The 20,549-nt window shown below is 36.7% G+C and overlaps 1 protein-coding gene across 1 annotated transcript in view; it reads left to right on the top strand.

Moving 5' to 3' along the window:
• Positions 1-3,795: 3,795 nt before the first annotated feature.
• Positions 3,796-20,549, top strand: part of SUGT1 (SGT1 homolog, MIS12 kinetochore complex assembly cochaperone) — a 49,163-nt gene continuing 32,409 nt past the window's right edge. The window contains exons 1-8 of the mRNA XM_063101640.1: positions 3,796-4,007; positions 4,095-4,152; positions 12,762-12,852; positions 13,511-13,580; positions 14,394-14,464; positions 16,949-17,002; positions 17,412-17,428; positions 19,321-19,355. Coding sequence (XP_062957710.1) covers positions 3,964-4,007; positions 4,095-4,152; positions 12,762-12,852; positions 13,511-13,580; positions 14,394-14,464; positions 16,949-17,002; positions 17,412-17,428; positions 19,321-19,355 — 440 coding nt within the window. The 5' untranslated portion in view covers positions 3,796-3,963. The remainder of the gene's footprint in view (positions 4,008-4,094; positions 4,153-12,761; positions 12,853-13,510; positions 13,581-14,393; positions 14,465-16,948; positions 17,003-17,411; positions 17,429-19,320; positions 19,356-20,549) is intronic.

Genomic DNA, 20,549 nt, shown 5'->3' with positions numbered 1-20,549 from the left:
CCCACCCCATCCCCTAGTAAATTACTGATCTGCTTTCTGTCACTATAGATTAGTTTAAAATTTTTCTAAGATTTTATATAAATGGAATCATACAGTATGTACTATTTTTGTGTCTGGTTTCTTTCAAATAACATAATTATTTTGAGATTCACCCATGTTGTAGTGTGTATCAATACTTTGTTCCTTTTATTGCTGAGTAGTACTCCATTGTATGGCTGTACTTCTGTATGTTTAACCATTCACCTGTTGATGGATATTTGGGTTGTTTCCAGTATTTGATTATTACCATTAAAGCTATGAACGTTCCTGTGCAAATAATTGTATGGACATGTATCTTCATATCTCTTGGGTGGTAACTATGTAGCAGTGGTCTGACTGAGTCATATGACAGTTGTACCTTTTTACATTCCCACCAGCAATATATGAGCCTTCCAATTGCTCTACATCCATGTGAACATGGTCAGTCTTTTCATTTTAGCCATTTTAATGGATGTGTAGTGTATATCATGGTTTTAATTTACATTTCCCTAATGATTGCTGGGTTTTGAGAGCTCTTCATATATTCTAGATACAAGCTCTTCATCATATATATGATTTGCAAATATTTTCAAAGTAAAGAAACTTTTAAATTTTGGTGACGTCTAACTTATAAATTTCTTCATTTATGAATCATTCTTTTGGTGTTGTATCTAAGAAATCTTTGCCTAACCAAGGTCACAATGAATTTATTTCTTCTAGAAGTTTTATAATTTTAAGTTTTACATTTAGGTCCATAATTCATCTTGAGTAAATTTTTATAGAAGGTGCAAGATATATAATTGAAGCTCATTTTTGGCATATGTATATCCAGACAAGGAAGTCCATTATCACTACTTCTATTCAACTCTATAGTGGACATCCTAGCCAGTAACAGAAGGCCAAGAAAAAGAATTAAAAGGTTTAAAGATTGCACCAGAAGAAGTTAAACCATTTTTATTCACGGATGACAAGACAGTCATCACAGAAATTTCAAAAGAATCTACAGAGTATTAGAAATGATAAGGGAACTTAGCAAGATGGCTGAATATGTAAAAATCAATACTGTTTGTATATGCTTGTAACAAAACAGTAGAATATAAACATTTGAAAATGCCATTTAAAATTACATAAAAAACACCAAATACCCAAGAATAAATCTAATGATTGATATGTATGATTCCTATACTACTATCTACAAAAGACTGTCAAGAGAAATTAAAGACCACTTAAATAAATGGGAGGAGGGAAATGATATTCAGGGATGGAAGGACTCTATTGTTAAGATGTCAGTTTTCCCCAAACATATCTATAGATCCAATGAAAGCCAAGTAAAAATTCCAGCAGGTTTTTTGAAAGCAACAAGCTAATTCTAAAATTTATTTGGAAATACAAAGGATTTAGTAGAGCCAAGGCAATCATAAAGAACAAAGGACTTGAAGACTTATTATAAAGCTACGTTAAGACAGTGTTGTACTTATATAAAGTTAAACAGACCAATGGAATGGAGAACCTGGAAACAGACCCACATATGAACATATATGGTCACCTGCTTTACAACAGAAGTACCATAAGTATTCAGTAGAGGAAATGACAGTATTTTCAATAAACAGGACTGGGTCGATTGGATATCCATATTGGGGGTGGGGTGGGGGACGGAGAAGGAACCTTGATCTCTACCTCATACCATGCACAAAAATTAATTTGTGATAGATCACAGACTTAAATGTGAAAATTAAAAAGCATCTAGAAGAAAACAGAATATTTTCATGGCCTTAGAGTAGGCAAAGCCTTATATATGACACAAAAAGCATCGATCATAAAAGAAAACATGGATAAATTGGACTACATTAAAATAAAACTTGTATTAATCAAAAGATAATATTGGCTGGCCAGTTACTCAGTTGGCTAGAGTGTGGTTCGATCCCTGCACCTGCCAGCTGCCCCCCCCAAAGATAATATCAAGAAAATGAAAAGACAACTGAAAGAAGATACCTGCAATAAATTTATCTGACAAACGACTCCTATCTAGACTATATAAAAAACTGCTATAAACAGACAAGAGAACTAACAACTCACTTTTAAAAATGGGCAAAATATTTCGACAGTACTAATCTTACGGCCCTGATCTTTTTACTTATGTGTTCTATGGTCTGCCGGAAACTCTTAAAAGTACCTTGAACTGAATATATCCAAATGAAAATTCTCCACCTTTCTTCATAAATCTCCTTTTCAATTTTCTTTCTTTCTTTTTTTTTTTGTTGCCAAGATTGTCATGACATCCTTTTCAATTTCCTAATTCAGCCAGTGGTATCATCTTTTATGAGTTACCCACGCTGGAAACTTGTTCCCCTTTCGATTTATCAGCAAGCTCAGGCAGTTTTACCTCAAGCATCTCTGTAATTCATTTTCTCCTCTCCACTCCTACAATCAATGACCTATTTCAGATTTACTTCTTTGACAGCAGTTTATCTCCCATCAACTATTCATTCCTCTACAATAGAGACAGAACAATATAGCTAAAAATGCAAATTTGACTGTTACTGCCTTTTTCAGTTAAAATCCTATGAGTGAGCATCAGTAAGAAAGTAACACCAAGCTTCTTAGCATACCACACCTAGCCCTTTCTGACCTGGCACTTACCTACCTCTTCAGCCATATCGTCTGTTTCTCTAACTTGAACTGAGGCTCTACAAATTTTAGAGCTCAATGTTTTCGAACACATCCTATTTCTTCTGTCTGAATTGCCTTTTCCACTCCCTTTATGTACTAACTCTCCTTCATCTTTCGAGGCTGAGCTCAGGTATGACATCTCTGAGGAAGCCACTCCTATCTCATATTTAGTTAAGTGCCTCTCCTTGCTGTCACATGACTATGCCCCTTCTTTAATCTTATCACGTACAACAGAATTGGTTTCAGCTTCTTGAGGGCATTAACATCTTTGAATTCCAGGGCTTAATGCAGAGTTTGGACACTCGAGTTCAGATACCTGTTCACTGAGTAGAGACTGTGCAGTTCATTCCCACCCCCTCCCGATCCCCGCAGAATTTGCTGGAGGTATCTGATCAGCACGGGTCCAAGGGCGGGGGAAGGGGGCGGAGGAAAAGCCTGACCGACTGGGAAACCAAAGCAGCACTGAGACAACTTCTGGCCACCTTCCTCCTCTCAGTGCCTCCGCATGGAAAAGGTTTTTCTTCTAGGTCTGGGAAGCCGACTAGGCTTGGAAGAAAGCCTAAGCCGTGGGGTTTAAGGGAATGGAACAGATCGACCGCACTGGGAGCGTCTACCCGAAAACCAGAATGTTCCTTTTTCCCTAGACTCTGCAAAGGTAGAACAACTTCCGGCGAGTTAACAGTCCGTTAGGATTCCCAGCACAACGATCGCGGGAATCGACGCGCCATCCGGGACTCTACTATAGGAAGCGATCACGCAGCCGCCAATGACGTCACGGGTCACGAAAGGCTTGGCTGCCTGAGGTTGCCATGATGAGAATTAGTGAAAAGGCAGCTTGAGGTAACTTCTGTTATTAACAGACGTGCATACGCCCCCAATCGCTACCCATTTCTAAGGGAGGATAACAGTACGTTACAAAAGTGGTTTTGGGCTACTACCCTTGAAGGCTCTGTCGAAGTGCAGGGTCTGTTGGGCGCGCGATGGAAGAAGACAGGGTGAACGCGGATACCCGAGGCCTCCGTAACCATGGCTGCCAGGGGCGGGGATGGAGAGCGCTGGTCACGGGACCGGGAGACTCGGTCCTCCGCCGTCCCAGCGGGCCCCGCGCCCGCTTGTCGCGTCCCCTCCCCACATCCGCACGCTGCGTGGCTGCTCGTTGGCTACTTTGGACGGAAGCTCGGTTGGTGTTTCTCCAGAAGTTTCCCCCTTGGGCGGCGGCGTAGCTGATAACTGCAGTAGTAGCACCTCCGGCAGCAACAGCAGTCACTATTGGGGATGGCGGCGGCGGCTGCAGCAGCAGGACCTGCCATATCCCGGAGGTGCGTGTTTTTTCTTCCTTTTGCTATGTATCTTATCCTTCTTTCCTTGGTTAGTGAGCCCTGCTGAAGTCGTTGTTTTCCTGGCAGGTTTCCCCAGAGCTTCTCAGATGCTCTGATCGACGAGGACCCCCAAGCGGCGTTAGAGGTGAGAGAGCCTGTTTCTACTTTCTCTACTCTCCTTAGGGGACCCGGGCCGCGTCGCACGCTGGCTGACCCCGCCCCTTCCCAGCACTACTTCATGGCATCGAGGCTGCTGGTTTCACTGTGTTTCATCCCCGGTATTGAAATCCTCTGTCTCCTTTTCCCCAGACCTTTGTTCTTTCTCTTCCCACTCCAAGACTACTGCATCCCCGCAGGTCCCGAGAATAAACCTGTATTTTATTTCTTGGGTGCATAGGTAGTTGGCCTGAGAGGAATTTTTTTTTAATGGCATTTATGACTATAAGAAAAAAGTGAAATCTGGGCTTGGTGATATTAATTAATTCAGTTTTTTTTTTTTTTTTTTGGCTGGCCGGTGCGGGGATCCGAACCCTTGACCATAGTATTATAACACAGCGCTCTCACCAGCTAAACTAACCGGCCAGTCCATCCTCGCTATTCTTAAGGTGCCAGGTGCTGTGTTAAGTGTATGAACTCAGTTTACTGGAACAGAAACCTTTTCCTTTATGTCTTTGAAACTTTTCAGATATCCTGTCACTTTTCATTATTTACTCGTTTGTTTATTCATCCAAAAATTTTTTTGGAGTTGTGTGCAAGACGGATTGCTATGAATTAAAGTCTTTATATACTTATGTGACTTAGAAAGCACTTTGCAGTGGGAGACACACTATAAAGCTGTAAAGGAATGTAAAAGAGCAAGAGTTAAATGATAAGAATTAAAATAAAGAGAGCTCAAGTTAAAGGTACGTGATGCCGGGGGGTCACAAAATTTAGTCAGGAGTTTATTGCTTTCGACCACAGAAAAGAGGAAACCTTGTTATGGTTTTATGTCTAACGTAAGTTAAGGTTAGCAATTTGAGCCGAGACAGACTTTTTTCTAGCTATGACTTGTAGAAGAAGTTTGCCACAGGGTACTAGAGCTTCTTTTTTTTTTTTTTTTTTAAGTTTTATTTTGTCGATATACATTGTGGCTGATTATTGCTCCCCATCACCAAAACCTCCCTCCCTTCTCCCTCCCCCCCAACAATGTCCTTTCTGCTTGCTTGTCGTATCAACTTCAAGTAGTTGTGGTTGTTATATCTTCTTCCCCCCAGCCGTTTGTGTGTGTGTGTGTGTGTGTATGTGAATTTATATATTAATTTTTAGCTCCCACCAATAAGTGAGAACATGTGGTATTTCTCTTTCTGTGCCTGACTTGTTTCACTTAATATAATTCTCTCAAGGTCCATCCATGTTGTTGCAAATGGCAGTATTTCATTCGTTTTTATAGCTGAGTAGTATTCCATTGTGCAGATGTACCACATTTTCCATATCCACTCATCTGATGATGGACATTTGGGCTGGTTCCAACTCTTGGCTATTGTAAAGAGTGCTGCGATGAACATTGGGGAACAGGTATACCTTCGGGTACTAGAGCTTCTTTGAGGAGGTTTTTTGAGACCTGAAGAAATGAGGGAGTGAGCTTGGAAGCTTTGTGGGAAAGAGCATTCCTGGCAGGAAGAATAGCCAGTTCCAAGATCCTGAGGTAGGAATGAAGTTGACTGTACAGGGAGCAGCAAAAGGGCTCATTTGATTAAAGTGGGATGAAAGAGGAGTAGGAAGTAGGAGATAGGGTTGGACAGGAAACCAAGGACTAGGTCTGGTAAGGCTTTTTAGTTCTGGGTATGTTTTTTGGATCTGGATATAAAGGCCTTCAAATACGGTGATTGATTAAGGCTTCTCTGGGATCAGTATTGGGATGATGCTACAGGAAGCACTGAGACTTTTGCTCCACAGTTCCTTATGTCAGCTAGACAGCTATTAATTTTCTGAGTCTACATTTGTTATGGTCCTGTTAGGAAATCAAATTTATATAAAACTTACTTTTAAAGAACATTAATGTAATGAATTTCATTTTCACTTTCTATTTTGCTTATTTTATTTAAGGTTTTTATTGGATATGGTATATGTAAATAAGTTTTAAGTCTACAGTTTGATGAACTTTTACATATGTGTACACCATTCACATCAAGATAAGAACATCTCCATCCACAAGGCTCCTTCATGTTTCTTTCCGGCCAATAATTCCCCTTACTCTCCAGCTGATTCCTATTCTCACCTCCATCACTGCCAGTTAGCTTTGCTTTTTTTTTCTTGCACTCGTAAACAAAATCGTAAGTGCTCTGAGTGTAAGTACTCTATTTTAGCTTTAATTAGTGTGTGAGTATACATCCATATTGTTGTGTGAAGTGGTAGTTTTTTCATTGCTGTGTACTATTGCTGTGTACTATTCTACCATGGGCATTTGGGTTATTTCTAGTTATTAGCTAGTATGAATAAAGCCGCTGTGAACACTCTTGTACATGGATTTAGGTGAACACATGCATTCCTTTGGTTGGTTGTATATATGTAGGAGAATTGCTTAGGGTAGACATGGTTAGCTTTAGTACCTTGGTTCTTAATGTGTGGCTCTTAATGTGTGACCAGCAGTATCAGAATCACCTGGTAACTCATTAGAAATGCAAATTACTACTGAAAGTCCTTACAACTCAAGTATTGCTGAAAGTTCTTACCTTTTTACAATGTACAGAAAAAACTGAGACCCAAAGAAATCCAAGTATCTATCATAGAGGTATATACAGCCAGTTAGAGGCAGAATAGGGGCTTCAGGACACAGGTTTCCTGACTTTTAGTCTAGTTCTGTGCAACAGTGGTTCTCAGAAGTGTGGTCTATAGACCAGCTGCAGCATTAGTTTGTTAGAAATGCAAATTCTCTGGACCAACCACAAACTTGGAAATAGAAACTATGGGTGTGGGGACAATGATCACGATAAGAATTATGTTAACAGGAAATGTTCTTTTTTAATCTTGAGATGATGTTTTCACAAAGACGAACAGGTTAATTTAAATTATTTTTAAAAATTGGTAATGATAAGTAGCACCAGAACTTTGATGATGGCTGTCTGTTTCCCTCTAGATTTTCCAAAGGGCTGCTTTAACAGTAGCTAATTTGGAATTCAGGTCACTTAATACTATGTTAGTTAAAATGTATGTATTTTGTATAAGACCATCCCATTAGGAATAAAGGGGAAATGTTCATGTGACATAAACTATCACATTTTTCATTCATTCAATAAACAATATACATTAGTGGCAAGTGCTGAAATGGGAACCAGGAGTGTAAAGATGAAGAGACTGTAGTGAGGATGTTTGCAGTCTAGTAGAGAGATAGACAAGTCAACACATCATTAAAATATAAGATAACTACCGTAATGGATTTGTGTATAAAGTACACTAAGCATACATAGCAGAATAGATGCTGACTAGGGAAGTATTAAAGTGAATCATTGTGCAATTTATGCATGAATTCAAACACCACACTGTACCCCTCAAATAAATATAAATAAAATTGAAAAAAAAAAAACAGACCCAAAAACTATAGAGAGGAGGTTGCAATTCAGTAGGGAGAGAAAATGTATGGATTTTGAGAATCATTTGAGGACCAATATGCAAGGTGGTCAAGATCCCTAGCTCTGAGTCAGAGACCCTTGGGTACAAATCTGGTTTCATGATAACTGTGTAATCTCAATGAAGTTTTTATCACTCTAGAGCAGATTTCTCATCTGTAAAATAGGAATAAATAGGACTTACTTGAAAGGATTTTTATGAATTTAAGTGAGGTACTTTTTGTATTACATGCTTAGTACAGTGCCTGGCACATGGTAAGGATTCCATAACTGTTTTGTTTTGGGGACAATACAAGTTGTTCAGTAGCACTGGAACATAAAATATGAGGAGACAAGTGCTAGGAGTTAAAGGCTGAATAAATAGAGGCCAGGTCATCAAAGACTTTAAATCCCAGCAGGGTTTTTTCAGTTTTATCATCTGATTACGAAGATCTCTGAAGAATTTAGAGGAAGGAAATGAAATGATCCGAATTACAAAACCTACTCTGAAAGCAAAGTAAATGATTAGTTGGAGGAGGCAAAGGGATACATACCAGGTAAAAAATGAATGTCTGAATCTAGGGCAGTGATTGAGGACATGAAGGTGAATTATTTAATGCAAAATGCACTGGACTTGGTGACAATTGGAATACAAGGATAGACTGCTGTGTTTTTGGCTTGGGGAATGTAGTAGAAGTTTTGGTACCATTCACTAAGATATCAGTTAAGATGATACCTCTTAGAAAATCACATTCAGGATGGGGGAACAGGTTTGAGGAGAAAGATGGTTTTAGATATTGAGTAATGTGTATGGGTTGCCTCTGGGACATTTCAGGTGAAGTTTAGAGAAAACTAACTATATGTGGATATTGTTCAGGAGCATTGTCTATGCTTAAGATAAACTTGAGTCATCAGCATACATCAACATGTACCTGAAGCTGTGGTCACTTAGGAGATCAAAGAATGATGCTAGAAGGGAAGAAGTCTAAGTACTGAGCCCAAGGGAAACATTAGCTTTTAAGAAGTCAGCAGAATAATAGACTGAAAGCCTTGGTCAGTATTGTCAGGGGCCACGGAGAGATCAAGTCAGATAGGAATCAGTTGGATTTGATAATACATGTGAGGTAAAAAAAATTCTTTCTTGTAGCAAAGGAGATGACTGCGAAGTAAAGAATATGGAAAAGGCTAAGAAAAGTCTTCAAGGAGAGAAATCACTAACTTTCATTGAGTACGTATTGGGTGCCAGGTATAGATCCGGGAAAGCCCAAAACCCTGGAGACATCTTTGATTTCTCTTATCCTACATATTCAACCCATTGGGAAGTCCTGCTGGTTCTAATAAAGAGCTCATTGTAGTTCACTTCATTACTTCTATGGCTGCCACCCACTCCTAGCCTGGATTTAAAGTAGTAGTTTCCAAAGAAGTCTCTCTGTTTCTAGTCCTGCTTTTTCTACATTGTCTTCACCATACAGTAGCCAAAATGATATTTTAAAAATGTAAACTGGACCATGTCCTACTAAAAATGAATCTTCTGTGACTTTCCATCACACTTCAGGTCCAAACTCCTTATTATGACCTGCAGGGTACCAAAGTGAGGCCTTTAAGGTAGGCATCTTGTGCCTTTTTTGCTATCTAGGTTTGAGCCACACTGGCTTTCTTTCTGTTGCTTGAATTTGTCAAGCTCAATTCTGGTGCCTTTGGACTTGTTTCTTTTGCCCAGACTGTTCTCACTCTTGACCTATCTCTTGGTTTTACTTGGAGATGCTTATCCCTTTATATTCAGCTATTATGTCACCTCAGAAAAGACAGCTTTTCTGCCTACATCAAATTTAGGCCCCAATGTAAGCTTCCAGACATCAGGAGTTTTGTGTGTCTTGTTTACTTTTTTTGTCTTCAGTGTAATGCCTGGGATGTGATAGGCACTCAGATTAAATGACTCCTACCATATAATTCTTGCAACAGCTGTGAGGTGTGGTAATATGGGTATTTGCCATTCTTCTACTGAGGAAGCTCAGACTGATAAAGAGGTTAACTTGCTCAAAGTATACAGCTTGGAAGTGGCAAGTCTCTAGGTTCAAGAGATGTGGGTCATTTGCTAAAGGAGAACGGAGGATTAGGGATATATGATATTATTAATAGTTTAGTAGCTGACTTTGGAGGTGCTGACCAGGGATAGCTTTGTTGAGAGTGCAGCTGAGATTGTTTTAGCATAAACGTGTGGCGGTATCACTTCTGCATGGTAATGTGGTTTTCTCCTCTAGCAGTGCTAGGTAATTTAAAATGGAAAAGGGTCGATATTCTTGTTTGACTGTAGTTGGGGGTTAGCTGTGGAAGAAAATGGAAAGTGGAACCAGATTGAGAGAGACCCAGAGCTCAAGGGCCTACAGAGTGAGCAGTCTTTTGCTTTTAACCTTAACAAGTTACCTTGTTGAGTAACATTTTAAAAGAGCCTAACACTTTGAAGGTTTGGAAATTTGTGAAAATCCAAGTCTTAATTTTAATGTCTTAAAAAATGAGTGGGCTCCCCCTCCCCCATTTTTCTGGGTTTTCAGGGTACTTCCTTCAACATTATCATGGTAAAGATTTTAGTGTAATTGTTCACCAGATGTCTTTATTTTTGAGAACCAGAAGTTGCTCTGACTCTCACTTTGTGTAAGTAGATTTTTGGACATGTTTACAATATGTTTGGCATAGGTCTGCATTAAATTAATAGCCTCTGCCACTAAAGACCTTGCTTTTTGAGATACTTCCATTTAGTTCCTTTGTACTCTAGCAGACAGCAACTGTTGTCAAAGAAACAGTAGAACTCTAAACATGCCACAAGTCAGATGTAGTTAAGGCCACAAATCATTATTTTAACTTTTTTCTGGTTTTATTATATTTTATGTTACTTACTCAGAATAAACTGGTTGTGTTTTATTCATGATTTATAAATTTATGTGTCAGGTTTTTAAGTTTGTGCTCAATCTTTTTTGATAACTTTTTTTCAGTAACAGCCTAATCAAGTCAGTTGCTTAGTTTACTTAACTGAATCATCATAACTGGTCTTCTTTACCGACAATTGGATTGTGTATTTAAAGGTTATTTGCAACGGTGGTTTGAAATTCAGAAACTTTGACCTGACTTAAGAAAAGGCGTATGTATGTATGTGTTTTTAATCTTTGTCATCCCTCCCACCCCATGGTCTGGCTTATGCCTGTTATATAATATGTTTTTAAAAATACTTCTTGAATTGATGATCCAGATATCAGTATAATCTGTAATAGCCAATTTTCGACCAAAATATATCTGGTCAGGAGAGGCTAAAAGTTTGGTTTGAAGATATATTTGAGTAGATAGGTTAGAAGCTATTCACTGTTTTCAGAATTGTAAGTTTGGTGCAAGATGGTATTATTTAACTTAGGAATTTCATAATATTAGAAAACATTAATACAAATGTCATAGAGAAACTCAAGAGTAAAAAGCTGTAACTAAGAGGCAGTGTTGTTTAGTGGTTAAAATCCACTTTGGAGTCAGGCAGACCTGGATTTAAATCCTGTCTCTGGCACAGTCTTGTCTAACTAGGAAGTAGGGAATGAACTGTCTGTGCACATCTGGGGGAATAGCATTCTAGTCAGAGGGAGCAGCAGGTGCACAGTCCTGAGGTGTTTGAGGAAGTGCAAGGAGGTCTTTGTGGCTAGAATGGAGGAGCAAGGGGGAGAGTAGTAAGAGATGAGATCTGAAAGATGCAGGGGGTCATATCACAGAGGGCCTTGTAGGAAGGACTTGGGCTTTTGCTGTAAATCACCTGGAAAGGAATTGGAGAGTTTTATGCAGAAATATAGTAACAAGTTTAACATCACTGCTTGGGTCAGGGTGACAGGGGTTAAGATGGTAAAGAGTGATTTGGATTTTAGGTATGTTTTAATTCCTTAGTACTGATAGCCCCCAAGTTATAATGGTTTGATTTAGGATTTTTCAACTTTATGATGATTTGAAAGTGATCTGCATTTAGTAGAAACTATATTTTGAGCCCAAACAACCATTCTGTTTTTCACTTTCATTACGTTATTCAATAAATTATGTGAGATAGTCAGTCAACACTTTATTATAAAAAAGGCTCTGTGTTAGATGATTTTGCCCAACTACAGGCTAATGTAAGTGTTTTGAGTAGTGTAAGGTAGGCTAGGCTAAGCTATGATGTTCAGTAGGTCAGGTGTATTAAATGTTCAGTAGGTCAGGTGTATTAAATGCATTTTCAACTTATATTTTTAACCTACGATGGATTTATCAGTTTGTAACCCATCGTAAGCAAGGAGCATTTGTGTACATTGCTTTGTGAGAATCACAGTACTAGGTTAAAGCAAAGTCAGTGACACGTGTAGCTATTGAAGTAATTTGACCTTTTAAGAAAACTACCACATCCCTAGAGTTTGTGAGCAATGGGCAGAGAACCAGTGTTCCTGTTTGCCTGCTCTTGTGCTTGGCCTCATTAATTGTCAATCTCTTCTTACTCATTATTGTTCTAGCTACCACCTATATTCTCTGTCCAGGGTAGCAAAAGTTTTAATCTCTCTAATGTTAACTCTTGAATAATTATTAATAGCTATCTGTGAGATTGTATCTGGGTTTTGAATATAATGTTGTAATTTATTAGGGCTGTCTCCCATTTACAGAGAATAGAAGAGGGCCAGGTAAGCTTGATTGTGTATTTGATTCTGTTAACCTCCCTGAACTCTAGATTTAACTTCCAGTTTTTTTTTTTTTTTTTTTATTGGACAGCTTCACATTTGCTAGGCATCTCAAATTCTACATGATCTTTGAGTCTTCTCCAAATTAGAAGGAGAAAATCTGTGATGGTCAATGTATATCAACTAAACTCTACAGAATAAACGAGGTGATAATAATTACCATTTGTTGAGTTCCTACTGTAGGCCAGGAACTGCTAAGTGTTTTACAGTTAGTTCATAGACATTACATTATATTGTGTGCTTTTTGTGGGGAGGGGAGGGAGAGGAGAAAAAGGGAAGATATTGATCTTCTTACGAGGAAAAGCTCCAAGCTTATTTCTCTGTTATCTTTCCTCCAAATAGCTTATGATTATAGGTATTTGATTAAAAATCATGTTTTAAATAGAATTTGAAGGTTTTTAAAAAATATTTACTGACACTCAACATGTTTGTATTTGTAGGAGCTGACTAAGGCTTTGGAACAGAAACCAGATGATGCACAATATTATTGTCAAAGAGCTTATTGTCACATTCTTCTCGGGAATTACTGTGGTAACTTTTCCTACAAAGTATATTGTCTCTTCTTTATAAGTTACTTGTAAATTTTGCCCAAGACAAAATGTGAGAAGTAAGATAGAGGTTATCTTTGAGAGTTTGTAAATTGGTCTTTCAGACAAGGTGAAGTAGCTGAAATGTGACAAACATGCTGAGTACCACCCATTTAAATTTTATGGATGTCTTTTCCTTCAGTGGGTGGAGAATTTATACAGATTTTATTCATAGTATTGGATATGCTGATAGAGTAGCATCACATTTACTGTTCACAGAGTACTTGAATGAAATGGCTGTTATTTGCCCCTTTTTATAAAGAAGGATGTATTTCTGTAGTGTGTGCTTTAGAAATTATTCTGATTCAGAATCTGGGTAGGGAAAAACTCAGTACCATTAGAAAAGGAGATGGACTTTGTTACACAGAGCTTTATTCATTGACTGAAGAACTTTTAGAAGAAAACTAAATATTGGGTCAAAAGGAAGGTTTTAGGGTAATATTTATTTGAATTATATCTTGGATTAGCTTTTCCTAATTAAAACCATTTGGCCTTTCCACCAATTTGAAAACTTAAAAATCCAAGACTGATTCAAATTTTGTGTGTGGTATTTGCTAGGATCTATAAATAACTGACTAAAAAACCCATCTTTTTGTATACAGATGCTGTTGCTGATACAAAGAAGTCTCTTGAACTCAATCCAAATAATTCTACTGCTGTGCTGAGAAAAGGGTATGCAATAACTACTCTTCTTGTTGGGCTTGGACTATGTATAGGAGGTGTATAATTTGTTGAATTAATTGTAAGCTTTATGTAAATGTAAATTCTGTATTTATACATTTTATAGCTGAGAATATGATTCAATTTAAAAAATAACTTACAATTCTATTATTATGGTAACCGCAGTATGTAATAGGAGATCTGTAGTTAGTGTGCTTTAAAATAGTGATGATTGAAGTAACTGCAAGGTATTGAAACTTATAGATTTCACATCTCTTTTGTTCATCATTTAGAATTTACTATGTTTAACTGACTAGAGAGTGTCCTGTTCCTCAACCAAGCTGGATAAGCTACATTTAATGCTGTGAAAGCTCTATATTTGTGTACTTTGTATCCGAGCTTGTTTCTGTTGATAAATGTGACTTTATAAAGTAAGAAACTTGTTTAATTCCTTCCAAATAATTGTATTTTGGAATAAGCAAGTACATACAATTAAAATCAAGTACCTGGGCTGGCCAGTTAGCTCAATTGGTTAGGGTGCAGTGTTATAACACCAAGGTCAAGGATTTGGATCCCTGTACCAGCTGCCTGCCCCCCTCCTCCTGCCAAATTTTCTTTCTGAAGTGAGTTCCAAAATTGTGTTTTAATTAGAGTTGTACTAGATATTACAGTATTTTTGAAATACTCTCGGCTTATTAACATGTACTGAAAATAAATTTTTTTTCCAACAATAGAGAATACCAAGATTTTTTTTTAATTTAGAAAGAAGGCTGTTTTCCATGATCTCATGTTGTATGTTAATTTGTTTTTAATATGCTTGTGCAGGATATGTGAATACCATGAAAAAAACTATGCTGGTGCTCTGGAAACTTTTACAGAAGGACAAAAATTAGATAGTAAGTGTTAGAATTATACTTTAATAAACTAATGTGTTATTTCTGTTTTAAATCCCAGAGCTGAATTTGGTTCATGTAATCTTAAGTTAATTGTAGAAACCTAACAACTTTTTCCCTCCTCTTAATGACATTTTGTATTGATTGCAGAATTTGAGTTCACTTAAAAATTGATTGAATTGGCCTTTCTTTAGCATTTAAATCACAGATAAACTTTACCGTCAGAAGCCGGAAACTATAAACACTCAATGTGCTCCCTTTACTTAGTCTGGCTTCGTTTTTTTCTAATGGAGAAGTGAAAGTTTAATTGGCTCTCTTGTTCAGAAGTCCATTTATTTAAAATTATTATTCAGATTGCCAAGATGGGAAATCTTACATCAAAGTTTTTTATGGAGAAGTGAAGTGTAAGTTTGGGTAAATTATGAGAGGGTACAGAAGAAACATGGAGCTTTGAGAGTATTGTGAGTTTTTAATATCTTTTTGAGAGGAATTTATGAAAATTATCAGAAGCAATACAGATATTTGCATACACATATAGAAATTGTGAGAGCCAAGAATTTAAAAATCTGCAAAATACAAAAAGACGGAGGTTGTGAGTAATCTTGTAGGAAGTTACATACTATCTAATCCTAATTGAACTGTCATTTATCTTTAGGTTAAGATAGAGTGCTATTGCAATTCTCTAAAGCTTTGGTTGTTAATTGGGAGTAATTTTGCTTTCTGGGGAAATTTTGGCAATGTCTGAAGAGATTTTTAATTATCATGAATGTTAGATGGGCGATGTGCTACTGACAGCTAGTGAATAGAGGCCAGATATGCTACTAAGCATCCTATAATGCATAGTATGGTCACGAGGAAGTATCTGGTCCAAAATGTCAGTGGTGCTGATGTTGAGAAACCCTGCTCTAAAGTATTATATTTTTAAAAACTTACTGCTTGGAATATTTTGAATATTTTCTGCTGTATATGTACTCGAGAAAGGACTTTTAGGCCTGACTGCACCAATGGAAACTGTAAATTCAGAAAAAAGAGACTTGGGAAATAGGGGTTGTTTTTAAACTTGGTTATTCCAAGTTTGGTACATGAATAATAGGACTATTCAGTTAGCAAGACAGCATATCTGCACTATTAGCAAATTCTAAAGAGTCTAGTTATCTAGTGCCTTGATACACATTTGAAAACCTTAGAGAGACGAGTCATTCCATCCTCTTTGTTTTTAAGCCCTATTCCTTTTAAGAGCAACAAAAAGTTTCCTTCCTAAATTCCTTGAGTAATACAGTATCATGCCATTGACATTTATCCTAGAATTATTGCAGAGGTGGTCTTCAGAAGAAGGAGTCTGCTTTTTGGCAAAATTGCTATTGAGGATATTTAATTTGCAAATCTATCTTTAAACTTAATTTCAGGAAAAATTTAGGTTAAACTGTTAGGCTTCCACTTTTAATCAGACGGGGTAAAAAATTTGTAACTCAGAATATTATGTTTTTTTCTTCTGTTGAATGGTAGGAAGCTTGAATTTATTTAGTGATTATTTAGGTTATTCAAGTCTAGGACTTTGAAACAATAATTCCTCACTAGAATGGTGTGTGTGTGTGTGTGTGTGTGTGTGTGTGTGTGTGTGTGTGTGTGTGTGTGTGTGTGTGTGTGTGTGTGTGTGGTGTGAGAGAGAGAGTGTATTTAAAATTTTTATTAAGGCCTGTGTAGTTGAATTTCTTTTATAATTAGTGAACTGGAAAATTTCAAGGAATTTTTAATTGCTTTTTATTTTTCACATGAATCTTACCTGTAGTTAGCTTGAATTTGTAAGCACTTATTTAGAATACATGTAATATTTTTCTTAACATGTTTTTCTGTGCACTGTGACTTTATATGTAATCGTTATGTGGGATCTTCAGAAGTGAATAATTTATTTTTTGTACACATTTACATTGTTTTCTGTAAATATATAAAGATATGTCTTAGTGTTGGTAGGAAAGGCATGGTAACTAGTAAAGCCACTGAGAGAATAGTAGGCAGAACAGATAGCTGCATTGAAGGGTAAACTGAGGCTGGGAGAGGCTTCAGGACCTCAATCCAGCTGCCAGTTATCACGCCAGATACCACCCTAATTGTTGGCATGTTAGGAATCAGATTCCAGTCTGATTTTGTCGTGTGAAAGGAAGCTCCTTTAAGAGCAGGGAGGTGAGGGGAAAGGTAGATTATCTGTATCTGGACAACTAGTAAGATTGTAGTTAAAACTAATTTTTTTTTAAATCAAAAATTTTCAGGATGAACAGCCAATGTTAAACCTATGGTATATTTTCAGCTATAATATTAGAGTTGCTATAAGCTCTGTTAGGGTAGGTGTTTTTGTCTGTTTTATTCTTTGCTGAATCCCCAGTACCTCAAACTGTGCCCAGGACGTAGTAGTTATTCAATAAATATTTGCTGAATGAATATGCTGAGTTGTGCAGATGAATGATGTTATAGTCAGTTTTTTCTTTCTAGGTGCAGATGCTGATTTCATTGTCTGGATTAAAAGGTGTCAGGAAGCTCAGAATGGTAAATATGTTATGTGGATTTCCCATGGTCTTTCAATTTAAAAAGAAGTAAACATTTGAAATTTTTTGTTTTAAGCAAATTTATTTTTAATTTTATAATTTATGATTTATGTAGTACACATTTCCTTAGATATAGGTTTCCAAAAGATACCCTGATTTTTGCCTAGTTTCTTATGTTGAAAGGGAGATTTGGATGGATTTGCTTTGCAATACTATCGTGGTATTACTAGTAAGAAATTACTAAGGAGTGTAAAATGACTCCAGGATGCAAAATTAAGCCACTTTCCTTTATTTGAAATATATGGAGAATTGGCTTGCTTAATCTGTGTTTGTGCCATAGAAATCATCTATGTAACTTTACCTATACATGTACCATTATCTGAAAATGCATCCTTTTTATCTTTTAATAGGATCGGAATCTGAGGGGGTAAGTTCAAAGTTTTCATCCTTTATGTTTTTACATAATTATACTAAATTTCAAGTACCAAATACATTTAAGACAGGACTCAGGATGAGCTATCTCATTTAAATATTAAGCAATTCCATTTAAATACTAGTCTTTTTAGTAACTGAGCTACAATTAATTTTTCGTGAAATAAATATAGAAATTTGTAGTCATGAAAATTATTGGGACTTTTTAAAATGAATTTAGTGTGTTGTTAAGTTGATGTGTTATGTTTTAGTATGTATGGTCAGGATGATTATTTCTTTACTAAAAAGTCATTATGTTTATTTAGGTTAAACAGTTGAAATCACTTGTAGGATTTTTTTATGGTAGGTTGAGACTTTACAAAGGTTAAGTAAAATTGGAAATGTTTCTTTCTTTCTTTTTTTTTTTTTTTTAATTTTATTTTGTCGATATACATTGTGGCTGATTATTGCTCCCCATCACCAAAACCTCCCTCCCTTCTCCCTCCCCCCCGCCCCCCAGAAATGTTTATTTCTAATTTGGTGTTACATTTGTTTTGGACATGAAGATCTTCGAGTCTTTTCAGTTATTAAAAATTTACATTTTTGTCTTCCAAAATTACATTTGTCGCATTGAGAAAGTCAAGTATTTGCTGAGATTTCTTCGTGTGTAAACGAGGCTAACAAGGCTAATCTACTTAAGGCAGGTTGTTGTGAGCTTCAGGCAGTGTATGTGCATATGTAGTGACTGGGGATTTGAACATCTCCCAGAGTGAGCCCTGTCCAGCTATCCCTATACCTCCGTGCTTGCCCACATTCCTAGGGGTGGGGAATGGACTGGAGGAGGTGTTTAAAAGTTGGCTTCCTTCTTCACCTGCTAGGAGAGTTTGGAACTAGGCCTGAAAACAACAGAATGGCATTTGGATGACAATGAAAAGACTTTGTCCAGTAACACACACAAGTTGTGTAGCCTTAGTGCATTTTGTCACTGCTGTGGTTTAGTCTAGTTTTATCTCGATACTAGGATGAACTGGAATAATCTGTTCTAATCAGTATCTCCACTTAATATGCTCTAGATTCAGGCATTTCTCAATCTTTAACACTGGAGGGTAATTCTGAGTTAGACTCAGATCTCTAGAGTGGTTTTACTTATTTCTTTGCTGCAAACCCCATCTCTTCCCTTCTCTAAGGGACAACTTAGAGGCCATCTATGACCCAAGACAAGTTCTTTACATGTACATAGTCTTAACTGGCACACATGTAGTTTAGGAAAGTATGTATGGATTGGTCAAGAATCACTTTGTTTATTGATGGACAGTGTACCAAGGTACTTCAAAAAGTTCTTGGAAAAATGGAATTAAAAGATAATGTGATCCTTTTCATGAATTTTTTGTAGTACCCTTGTTTGTATGTTGCAGAAGCTCGAAATGGAGTAAGATGTTATTAGGAAGCCACCACAGCAATGTTTCTTTATAAGTTTCCAGAGCAATGTTTTACATCATGGTTAAGCCTGAAGGTTATATTCTATTTCTTAAAAATGTTTTTTAAAATGTTAATGTTATTTTCATTTTAGGGAGTTAATGAGTCTTAGAACTGGACACTTCATATAAGTAAACTTTTCCAGTCATACCTTTAGAAGTTTTCTGTTTAAACTTCTTTTATTTCAGAAGAAAAATATTTTTTGAAATTGAAACTAATAAAATTATAAAAATGTAGAACATCCTAATTTTTTTTTATAAAGACTAGTATTATCTAACAATTATAGTTACCCATGCTGTTTTTGAAGAAAGTTTTTATGTAGTTATTCCATATCAAAATAACTATAGTGTTGGGTAAATTACTAATAAGTGTATTTTAATAAACAGTTGCTAAACTGACTTGTAAAACTCTCTTTTAACTTGCCAAAATCAGTCTGCATCCCAACGGACTCATCAGTCAAAAATCAAGTAAGTGTTTCTTTTTCATAAAACAATGCATGATAAATATGCCTAGAGGGGAAAAAAACACCTATATTTCATAAGTAAGCAAGTTTTTACCATGTGTTTTTAAGTGTTTCTTAGTTTTGTTTTTTAAAGTTGTTATAGCCTTATGAAAAACTAATTTATAAGGCTGATTACTGATCACTATTGGTGTTTATACTTAAGTTAAATTCAAATCAGTTCTCATGTTTAAAGTTGCTTCACCTGATTCCATATTATGTCACCTTTGCATATATTAAGGAGAGCCTCTTTTCCAGTTAAATTGATGTTAGTACACAGGTGAATAAGTCAGTAGTAGTCTTGACAGAATCGTTACTTGCCCTGCTTTTTATATTTGGAGTAAGTTTTTCATAGAACATTATGCATGAAAGTTAATATTGCTGAGGGCAGCAATTACAATAATGAGTAAGCAACTAGCAGGTCTTTGACTTTACTTTTAATTATTCCTTAGCCAAGTGTGACAACTTGTATTCTTTGGACTGTAACAGAAAGAAACACAAGGCATTAATCTGGAGTTTGGCATCCTCACTGAATTTCAAAGAGAAACTGAGATTCTTAAAGTTCATTTCCTTTAATCAAGGTGCTTTTTGACATAATTACCTAAAATGGCTTGGAAATGTTAAAACAATTTATTGTTCTTTTTGGGGTCATACAGGATGAAACTCTGAATACTTAGTAGACAAGGAACTTTGACTTGCCCGGGTGCCAGCAGCAGGTGTAGGGCACATAAACGTCAAATAATAATAATCATGGTGTTTGGAGCATATAATAATCCAACATTGATTTAATAAATACACTGTGTAGCAGGCAATGTGCTTGGTCCTGGGAATGTAATATAGTGGCGGGATAGATAAATAGCTTTTTAGCCTGATTTGAAAGTGAGGATTCCTATGTTTTTAGAGATTTCAGTGCAAAAGGTACGCATAATTAGAATCTCTAAACACACTAGTTTCTCACCTACTTTGAGAATGACGGAAGGTATACGATGTTGTTTCTCCCTGTGCTCAGCACTGTTTGCTCCCAGCTTCAGTTAAGAGAGTTTGTAGTGTTGACTCACACTGACCTGGGTCCAGTGCACCAGTGCCACTGACTGGCTGATTGCTTCACCTTTCTCAGCTTAAGTTTTCTCATCTGTAAAACAGGAATAGAAGTGTTTACTTC

This window comes from Cynocephalus volans, chromosome 7 (assembly GCF_027409185.1).
Source record: "Cynocephalus volans isolate mCynVol1 chromosome 7, mCynVol1.pri, whole genome shotgun sequence".
Lineage (NCBI taxonomy): Eukaryota > Metazoa > Chordata > Mammalia > Dermoptera > Cynocephalidae > Cynocephalus > Cynocephalus volans.
This window is presented reverse-complemented; position numbering and strand designations above follow the sequence as displayed.